At 41.3% G+C, this 10,846-nt stretch overlaps 1 protein-coding gene across 1 annotated transcript in view; it reads right to left on the bottom strand.

Annotated features, from left to right (window-relative positions):
* Window positions 1–10,846, bottom strand: part of prkg1b (protein kinase cGMP-dependent 1b) — a 35,373-nt gene that overhangs the window by 17,492 nt on the left and 7,035 nt on the right. The window contains exon 3 of the mRNA XM_026351308.1: window positions 606–719. Within this exon, the coding sequence (XP_026207093.1) occupies window positions 606–719 (114 nt within the window). The remainder of the gene's footprint in view (window positions 1–605; window positions 720–10,846) is intronic.

The following is a 10,846-nucleotide window of genomic DNA, read 5'->3' as shown; positions in this document are numbered from 1 at the left end:
TTGCCTGGCAACCGCTGCTTAGTGAGCACTTTACCAGGAAGCCTTAACAAAAAGTTGGAGACATACACACACTGCTGTCAAAGTTGTGGTTGATGTTTTATTGGTTTGGACTGCAGCCTCGTTACCTCCTCTCTCCCCGTCAACTTATCTCCGACACTCAGAGCGGTTTCCTCCAGCAGGACAGCGAACAGTTAATGCTGCTGCAGAGGTTACACTGCAGGTAAAAAAAAACTTCCAGCTGCTGGTTTAGAGCCGCGGAATAATGTTGTGACATCTGTCAGTTCTATTTTTAGAAAATATGTGATGAATTCTTGTTGTGATGTTTGCTGTGATTATTCTTGATCCCCACAGGATGAACCTTAAAGTGATATTTCCACCCGTCCTCCTGTGTAATTGCTGCTGCTGAGCAGTTGGCCGGTGTAAAGATTAGACTATAGGTCCATAGTACCATATTCTACTTTTGATTATTTGTGAACCACTGCTCTATAAACCGTCAGTCTGTCTTTCTGTTTTTTATTGTGACCTATGACCCACTTGTAACATGAAGTAAATGAAGCACCAAATGTTCCCTAACAGCAGTTTGACAGTTCACAGCATGTACTCACTCCTGACCGTCGCCGTCCTGGTGCAGTTGTAGAGGATTGCCAACTCTCCGAACACTTTGCCCGGTCCCATCGTGCACAACTTCATCCCCTCTTTGGTCACCTCCACCTTCCCCTCTGTGAAACAAACCAACAAAACTATTGTTCAGTCAAAAGGCGATTTATCTCACATTAAAGGAGCATTCCACCATTTTCATTGTGTTTCTATTGAGCTACTTATAATAAAGTATATAAAAGTAAACAGCATCTCATGTACACAACAGATGCACAACACGGAATCACTTCTAATTAGAGTTACAGGGACGTCTCCGCATACGCTGCTCAGATTTTTCTATCTGTCTTTTGAGTAAAACCAAGTGACTGGAGCTGCTTAAACATCACCACAAACATGTGATGAAGGAAAACAGACAACAGCTTTCAGGTCCGTTCAGGAAAAATATTACACATCTGTGATTGAAGGAAAGGAAATCTGAGCTCTGAGGAGCAGCATCCAAATCAAATGAATGTGTAGAAATTAAACGAAATCATACAACAGACGAGTCGATTCTGCTGCTTCACACCTGATTCATCAACATGTTTAGTAGAAGCTGCTGCGACACGACGAGGAAACATCACGATCGAAGTTCATTTGGTTTATTACACACACACAGTAATACACACACAGTAACACACACACACACAGTAACACACACACACAGACAGTAACACACACACACACACACAGAAACACACACACAGTAACACACACACACAGACAGTAACACACACACACACACAGAAACACACACACACACAGAAACACACACACACGATTTCCATAGTTCTTTTAAAACCAACGTCTAAGAAACACGTGGAGAGATTCCTTCAAATTCGAGTTTAGAGTTCAAAGGTCAAATGTTAAGTTCACTGTGACCTCATGTATGTCTCATCCTTGTTAATGTTATATCTCAGTCTTTCTCTGTAATGTACCAGTTCAAGTTACTGTAGTTTCCTTTGTGTCCTCTAATAAATCCTGTTTCATCTCTGTTCGCTCTGCGTCAGAGGAACTAGAATAAAAACATCTACAACTCACTTCCTGTATTATTTATTCAATTATCTTCTGTGTTACCTGGTGATGGCTGAAAACCTGTTTTCTATGCAGCTCAGAACTAAAATAAAAACAGCGTCAGAACTCCTGATTTACTTCACTTTGCTCAGTCGTCTCCTTTCTTAACATTTCTGTTAACCAGCTGCACACAGCAGTGGTTTTAGTCCAAGCTGTTTATCGGCCTCTCTTAAACCCGTCGGTGTTCAGACAGATCACAGACGGATTCTGTGGGAGGAGAGTTGGTTCCAACACTAAATGATTAATAGGAGTTTGTAAAATCTTTTTCTGACAGATGTTAAGACGAACACATGCTGTGCACACAGAGAGGCCACCGGCATTAAAACGTTATTTTTTATCAACAGAGACGCTGCAGCTGATTGGACTCGGTTCAAATCGACTTTTATCGCTCTTACAGATCCACAGATAAAACACAGATTCATTTATTTCTCCAGTGCTCAGCGTGAAAACAAAGAACAACAAGCTGCACTCCTACAAATCTCTGGTTTAACTGGAGTTTAATGCTGAATAGTTGGAGTCAGTGAGGATGTTTAACACTCAAGAGGCTGGATGTGAATTATACATGAGCCTTCGGATCCCTGGAAGTATTTTTTTAACCAATTCAACATGTTGAATCACCAGCAAACCAGGTTAGAGAGACCAAACTGTCAGAACGAGAAGGGAGAAGGACCCCAGGGCCGTTTACTTCTTATTACACATATTATCTGATGGTCACATAACCATCGACGGTGAGCAGCAGTGAAAACACACCACAGAGAACCACTGTCGTGATGAGGATAACTCCTCCCAGTGGAGCGAACTCCAGCTGTGTCTGTTATATCGGATACAAAACAAAGAACTGAAACTCATTATCAAGCTGCATGAAGTCAGAGGGAACCTCCTCTCTGCACATTTGCATCAAAGCAGAGCTGGAAGAGTTTCCATGACGTGTCCATCCTGTTGTCGCTGCTTTCATCCTGAGATCCGTCAGATAGTGTTTAACATTTGGACACGTCTGACATTTCAGACTCATATTGATGAGGATTGATTTGTACGTCAGAAACTGGAAATGTCAGAGTGATCAGCACCAGTGGCTGCAACATATATGGAGACATGACAACACTCAAAACACAGACGGTCCTTTCAGCACCGTGGTGGTGTTTTCAAAGAGATTTCATTTGACTGTGGTGAAAACTAAAAACCTCATAGGCTCAGTGGAGGATTAGTGCAGAACGTTTCTTCACACACACAAACAAACAGGCACAAATATTCAGTACCACTCAGGATGAGGTGTGACTGGGACTTTTCCAGGTTTATTTGCTGTCCAGACTGTCCAACAGCCAGAATCCAGATTCAGTTTTCAATGCACGCTGATCTGAGCTGTAGTGCAACAACAGACGACACACAATCTGTCCGACCTTCTTGATGGATATTGTTGGGGCTGTGCAAACAACCTGCAGACACGACCAACAGCTGAAACCTCGCTCCAGTCCTTCTGCATTTTCAAGGAAAACTAAACATCGTCTTTTGTCTTTCTTTACAAAAAACTTCTCCTTTAAATCCACTTGAAGTCAGAATCAAAGATAAGAAATGATTTAATATCCGAGCTGTAAGAGAGACGGTGTGCAGTGTCACATCTTCAGCTGCGCATCAACAGAAACAGATTCCATGTTGTAATATTAGCGTTATTATTATTTATTATTATGATTACCATTGATAATAATAATAATCTATTATTATTATTTTTAATTATTGGAAGTTTAAAGATAAACTCTAAATGAAACGGTCAGTATGAGTTCTCTGCAGCTGCACAGCCTCACACACAGCAAACTGTGATTCTCTGTGTTCATCAAACGTTTCCCCGTTCACCACAACATTAAAACCATCAAGTGGTTTTAATGTTGTGGCTGATTGATAAACATCAATTGATGGAAAATAAGAATTATTGTTGGAAATCAGCATCAGTCTGTGCTTAGCAACACACACAGACAAACATTAATTAACCCCACTGTTCCTCATATGAACACAGTCATTCAGCACAAACACAGAGCAGATGGTGATCATTATGTTGAATGGCAAGATAAACACACACACACACACACACACACACACACACACACACACACAGTATCTGCTGTTGCAATTGGAGACTGTAATGATCATTAGGTTAATCACACACACACACACACACACAAACACACACACACACACACACACAGGGCATGTTAGATATCATTTCAGGTCTGCATCACATGTAGAAATAAACATCTCACCAGGTGGTTACACGCAGACCTGTCGGTGTTTTAGTTCTTTTCAAACTGAAACACACTCTGAAACGTCCAGTTTCCTTCTGTAGGGGGGACGTTTGTGAAGCAGTGAAAACCACAGTCTTGCTGATGGAAACATCATTAACGCTGGCTTCCTGCCTCCTGCTCTGCTCCTCCACACTGTTCAGAAAACTCCAATGGTTTCTGCCTGATTTTCGACACAGACACTGGATCCACCTGCAGGACTCTACTGTGCAGTTCATATACATGTAGAACATGATTTAGTGTTAATTCATCCTCAGGAAACAGTAGTAACCGTGAGTGTTGCTCAGGAAGTTCACTATCTAACAATGTCCAAACAAAATGCAGAATATTTTTCTATGAATCATCCTGTTCAATAATTCATTCTCTCTGCTTCTCACCAGCTGAGCTTCCACTTCTATTTAACAGCTCCATTTAGAAATATAAAACCTGTGACGTGTGCCAGTCTGATATGATGCAGAACACACAGCTGGATGTGTTTCCTAGTTATTGATGAATTCATCAGTGCTGCGGTGGAAACTTTAAAGACGGTCTGAGCAGTAGGAAGCTGTTAGAGAGCATGTAAGCACATTAAAAAGCGGCCAACACTGCTGAGCCTGGGCCTTCGCTTCCCTCTGTGCTCATTAGCAACCAGCAGGACTGGACTCTGGTACATTAGAAGAACATTAGAAGAAGGATCACCAGGCAAAGTCAAGAAACTGCTTTTACCATTCAACAGAGAAGGTGGGCAGGGAGTGACAGATGAGTGTGGGCGACCGACTACCACAGACAAGGCGAGAGAGAGAATGGTGATTTTAAAAATGTCTCTTTAATCAAACAACACTCACACAGGAGTCAGGTGTGTGTCTGAACAGATGCACCTCAGTGAGGTTACGGGCGTCTCGTACAGAAGCTAATTCCTCTGCTGATGTTTCAGGTGCTGCTCTGTTGTCAGACACTCGTGGCCTTGATTCACTTTTAAAGAGCTTGTTTGCTCGTTAACTGACGAAGAACACTTAACTGTTTATTCGACAGTTGTTTATCTGGTGCAACACCAGTGTCAGACTACATAATGTGCTAGATGGAATCATGTTGGAGAAAATCTAAAAATGACCTCCTCCTCCTCCTCTGCCTCAGTGTTTTTATTCCCCTGTCCTCTGGGGGCAGTAGAGTGTCACAGAACAAGGAGAAGAGGATGCTGTATTTAAAATCACATGAACAAGCTACTAAATAGAAGAACTGTGTTTTACCGGATGTACGTTCAAACATCACGTCGACTTCAACAGAAGAAACGTTTCTAACTACAGGTTGTGTGTCCAGTTTCACCCAAGACTCTGTGGGATCCACTCGAGACAGTTCCAGCACGTCTCTACACAGAAACAAGACATAATGGAATATGACTGGACTGACTAACAACAGACAGGCGGCCTTTCCTTGATCCTCATGATAATGATGCTCATAATGATGTGGAAATGGGAGACGGTAAGCTGCTGTTACAACGAGCTAACTCGCTCTCTTTGAATCGTACAAGGGAGCCGATGTTGTACAATGAAAGTAAAGTGAACCTTTATAAATGTTCCCTGTGGTGAAGCTGGGGGCCTTTAGAGTCCGTCTGCTGCCCTGACCCAGAAGAACATGAGCTGGACTGGACCAGGTTGCAACCAGGGCAGAAACTGGCCCAGTCTATAGGTCTCTATTTAAACACGTTTTTTTTAAATTAATATAGTTTCAAATTTAATTTCCCCTTATTAATTGTTGAGAAATGTTTGCACTTTGCTGCTTGTTTGATAGTTTTTTATGTGAAATTCAACCAGTGGCACTAAAATAAATCACAAAGTCTACGGACGACAGAGAAGCAGGGTAAACGGCTGAAGTCAGGAGACATCTCCAGGTGACCAGCGGCGTCACAGAAGCAGATCGTAGAGTCTGAAATGACGCCGAAAACATGATCTGTTGGCTTTGAAGCATGTTGTTTCTCCTCAGAGACGAGAACGACTTAGTGGATCAATAACCAAAAGTTGAGAGACCAATGAGTCTGTGAAGGATAAAACAACACAGGATCTCTAAAAGCTGCAGCACTGGGTTAATTTGAGGTTGTAACACTGACAACACAGATCAGAGTGAGACCTCCTCCAGTTACACTGATTCATGTGAACAGAGACACTGAAGCACTTTAAAACTATTCATTTGCATCCTCTCGACTGTTTGACGCGCACTTCTGATTTTAAAAACTCATTAAAGCAGCTGGAGAGCTTTCAGTCGCTCTGACGGGCCGTCGGCAGCTAAGAGGAAAATATGAAATGCAGCTGAAAGAGAAATAAAAAAAGTGAGTGAGTAGTGATGAATCCATTACTCAACCAGCTCCCTTAGTGTGGGTGAAAATAGACGTGTGCTTTTGTTACAGGTAACAGTCGTCTGCACAGCTCCCACAGAGACAGACGCCTTAGTTAACCTGCAGAAACTCCAGCAGCTCTGAAGCAGCTGTGTTCTCTTTGTGGTTGTCCCTCCTCCATCCATCCTTACTGCACTTGCATGTGGTCCCATTTTTCAAAAACTTGAATTTAAAATGACACCTGGGAGACACGTGGTCCACGTCTCACCAGGATTTTTGATGAGGGGAGACTGGCACAAGTTTTTGTTTGCTCTAATGCTCGGACCTTAAAGAATGAAGAACAGGACTACTTCACATTACAGTGTAGAAAGAAAGAACAGACCATAATTATGGAGACAACACAGACTTGTGAAACGTGTATTTTACTCCTATGGTCTCAGATCTAGAGTAGACCACATCAGTCCAGTACCCGCATCTTTTCTGGGATCATGGCCTCACTGATTTAAATGCGGTGGACAAAATGATAGAAACACCTGCCAGGGACCTTTCTGAACAAATAGAACCTTATCCGGCTCAGGATGGAGGATTTCCTGCTTCCCCACCTCTCCTTGTGTTCATCTTTACTTCCTTCCATCCACATGTTCTTGGGTCCCTTTCCTCCTCCCTCTCTTCCATCTGTCTTTCATTTCCTCTTTTCCTTGCTGTCATATTTCTCTCTTATCCTCTTTGTGATCTAATCTCTTTTTCCCCTCACATTTTATTTACTCCACTTCTGTTTAGTTTCTCTCCTTTCTTTCTGACCTTTCCCCTTCTCCTGCATCCTTCTTTCCATCATTTCCTCACACCTTACCTTCTTTTTCAGTTCATTCTTTGTCCATGTGTCATGTAGTTTTCCATCGTTCGAGTTCTCATTTCTTTTCTTTCCTTCCATTCTTTCCTTTAATGCTCCTTTACCCCTCATTCGTGTTCATCCTTTCTTCCTCTCCTCTTTCAGTCCTTTAAAATCCTTCCCTCTCTCTTCCTCTTGTTTGTCTTCTTTCCTTCCTTTTATTATAAACTGAATCCAATTTTCCAAACTGTGAAAACATTTTAAATACCAAATATGGTCACCCAACAGGTTGCCATGCCAACCGCATCCACCAGAGAGATGTGTGTGTGTGTGTGTGCGTGTTTTGTCTTTTACATAATGAGACAAAACGGCTGCATCTGTTTCTTCCTCCAAATGCAGAATTAATGAGCATCATATTTCACACACACGTCTTTATATAGCTGTGAGGACTTGATGAATTCCTTTGCCTTTACTCAAACAGAACATTGGAAAATTCTCCAGACATCTCTTCATGTGTTGATGAGCTGTCAAACGCTCCTGTGACCCAGGTCCTTTGAACAGCCTGTCAGCTGTGAAAAGCACAAAATCCTCCAACCTGAACCCCAGTAAAGGTTGTTGGTCCCAGTCCCTGTCCCCGTCATTTCATGTGACTCACTGGAGCCTCTGCTGAAATTACTCTAGTTTTAGTAATAGTAACAGCAGCTGGTGTTCCAAACATCCTCATGAGGGAAAATGTCGAAAAACGCCAGTTCTAACCGGTGGAAACATCAGTTGTAGATGTGTCTTCACAGAAAAGTCTTCACGGTACAGAGAAGTCTTCACAGTTTAGAAAAGTCTTCATGGTTTAAAAAAGTCTTCACAGTTTAGAAAGTTCTTCACGGTTTAGAAAAGTCTTCACAGTTTAGAAAAGTCCTCACAGTTTAGAAAAGTCTTCACAGTTTAGAAAAGTCTTCACAGTTTAGAAAAGTCTTCACAGTTTAGAAAAGTCCTCACAGTTTAGAAAAGTCTTCACGGTTTTGAAAAGTCTTCACAGTTTAGAAAAGTCTTCACAGTTTAGAAAAGTCTTCACAGTTTAGAAAAGTCTTCACAGTTTAGAAAAGTCTTCACAGTTTAGAAAAGTCTTCACAGTTTAGAAAAGTCTTCACGGTTTAGAAAAGTCTTCAATGTTTAGAAAAGTCTTCACGGTGCAGAAACATCAGTTGTAGATGTGTCTTCACAGAAAAGTCTTCACAGTTCAGAAAAGTCTTCATGGTTTAGAAAAGTCTTCACGGTTTAGAGAAGTCTTCACGGTGCAGAAACATCAGTTGTAGAGAAAAGTCTTCACAGTTTAGAAAAGTCTTCATGGTTTAGAAAAGTCTTTACAGTTTAGAAAAGTCTTCACAGTTCAGAAAAGTCTTCACGGTTTAGAAAAGTCTTCATGGTTTTGAAAAGTCTTCACAGTTTAGAAAAGTCTTCACAGTTTTGAAAAGTCTTCACGGTTTAGAAAAGTCTTCACAGTTTAGAAAAGTCTTCACGTTACAGAAAAGTCTGCATGGTTTTGAAAAGTCTTCACAGTTTAGAAAAGTCTTCACAGTTTAGAAAAGTCTTCACAGTTTAGAAAAGTCTTCACGGTTTAGAAAAGTCTTCACGGTTCAGAAACGTCTTCACAGTTTAGAAAAGTCTTCACAGTTTAGAAAAGTCTTCACAGTTTAGAAAAGTCTTCACAGTTTAGAAAAGTCTTCACAGTTTTGAAAAGTCTTCACAGTTTAGAAAGTCTTCACAGTTTAGAAAAGTCTTCACGGTTTAGAAAAGTCTTCACGGTTCAGAAAAGTCTTCACAGTTTAGAAAGTCTTCACAGTTTAGAAAAGTCTTCACAGTTTAGAAAAGTCTTCACGGTACAGAAACAGCAGAAACACACACAGGCACCATCCATTCGTATTTTTCATGGTCTGTTTTTGGGATCATTTCCTCTTCCTGTGACAGGAGATGTTATATTTAGCCACCATCTGCCCCTCGCCCACACACCCATACCCACCCTCTCTCTCTGGATGTTGATCAAATCATGTGAACACGAATCTGTTTTGTCTTTGTCTTTGTCTCTGACGGTTTAAACACAGCTCGTCACTTCCTCTCATTCCCAACTTCAACACAGCAGTTCAACCAGTGGAAAAGTGTTTCCAGTACAAATCCAGAAGCTACACAGTGACTTATAACAAAGGAAGGAAGTAGAATCAACTTTTCAATAACTTAATTACAAATTAGATTTCTGGTTCATTTAAAGGAAGAATTTGTAAAGAAGCTGGGAGTTGTTGTGAATCTTTCTAAATCTATTTAGAAAGACATAAATCGAACAGACTTCACTTCGCAGCAGGCATTGTTTGAGACTTTACGCTCTCCAGGGACTTTTTCTTTTTGTACTTTGACAATAACATTAACGATGGGAACTTCCTGTGTGTATTAGGTCCAGATTGTTTCTGTTCATCTTAAAACCAACTGTACAAACTGTGTCCATTACAGTCTCTGTTCAAACTTTGTGAGTCTTTGTCCCGACTTAGAAATTAGTTTCAACAGCTGGAAACGAAAACAGACTCTTTAAAGCAGAAACAACCTCTGTCCAGGATAAAATCAGTTTACTGAAGCTCAAACAATGAAAATGTGAAGGTATGAGACATATCTGTTAGCTTTATGTGTTGATGTCTCCTCATCACTTCTGATGTTCTGTTAAAGTCACAGTTCATCACGTCTGTTCCACTGCACTTTGTGACAAGCTGTAGAACTGTTGCAGCTGAGGCCACAGACATGCAGCAGAAAAATGATCAATAGCCAGCAAAATGAAAACACGGTGAACGTTCAGCTGTCGTTGAGAGTGGTGAGGAAGACAGCTGAAAACATTTAGTGATTAAAGCGTAGTGCTGGAAAAGATTCCTGTTTCTGCACGTCGCTGTGTGTTTATTCTCAAAAAGAGTTTTGACTTTAATACGCTGCCATAATTAAAAGAGTGCGCTGGTAACATGATGCCGTGACTATAATAGTGAACTTGAGGTCAGCTGCAGACTTCACTTTATTAATGCAAACACACACACACACACACACACACACACACACCATTACTATCAGCAGGTCTGACGCTCACTTGCCCACTGCAGAGACTGTTGTAATAGTTATTTTAAGACTGACCCACTTACTCCAAGGTGGACACACACACACTCACACACACACACAGACACACACTCACACACACACACAGACACACACACACACACACACACACACACACACTCACGCTCGTTATCAGTTACAAACACAGTGGGCAACATGAATATATTGGTCTGTCTCAAGCTTGCCTGCCAACACCAGATTCAATTATAGAATTGCACATTTTAACACGGATTTGCTAATAACCTTGATCCTTTTTACAGAAAATCTAACAAAAAGATATTTTTCATATTGTGAGGAGTTGCTCTAACATTCAGCAGGGGTGTCATCCACCCAGCAGCTTTACTTAGATATAAATGTCATCAGTTTGTTCACACTGCTCTCTGCCACCCACCAACACGGAGGATTGGCCATCTGGAGGACTGTTGTCGAGCTGCGGTGAGTCCAAAATTACTGAGACAATAAAATTTAAAATTGTAACAGGACACAGATTTGAAGGTCGGTTCTGAAAGACCACATGGGCCCTAATGAGGGACAGGTAGGAACACTAACACTGTCAGGAGCTTCTTTCCTTGC

The sequence above is a fragment of the Anabas testudineus genome, chromosome 19, assembly GCF_900324465.2.
Source record: "Anabas testudineus chromosome 19, fAnaTes1.2, whole genome shotgun sequence".
In the NCBI taxonomy this organism is placed as follows: Eukaryota; Metazoa; Chordata; class Actinopteri; order Anabantiformes; family Anabantidae; genus Anabas; species Anabas testudineus.
This window is presented reverse-complemented; position numbering and strand designations above follow the sequence as displayed.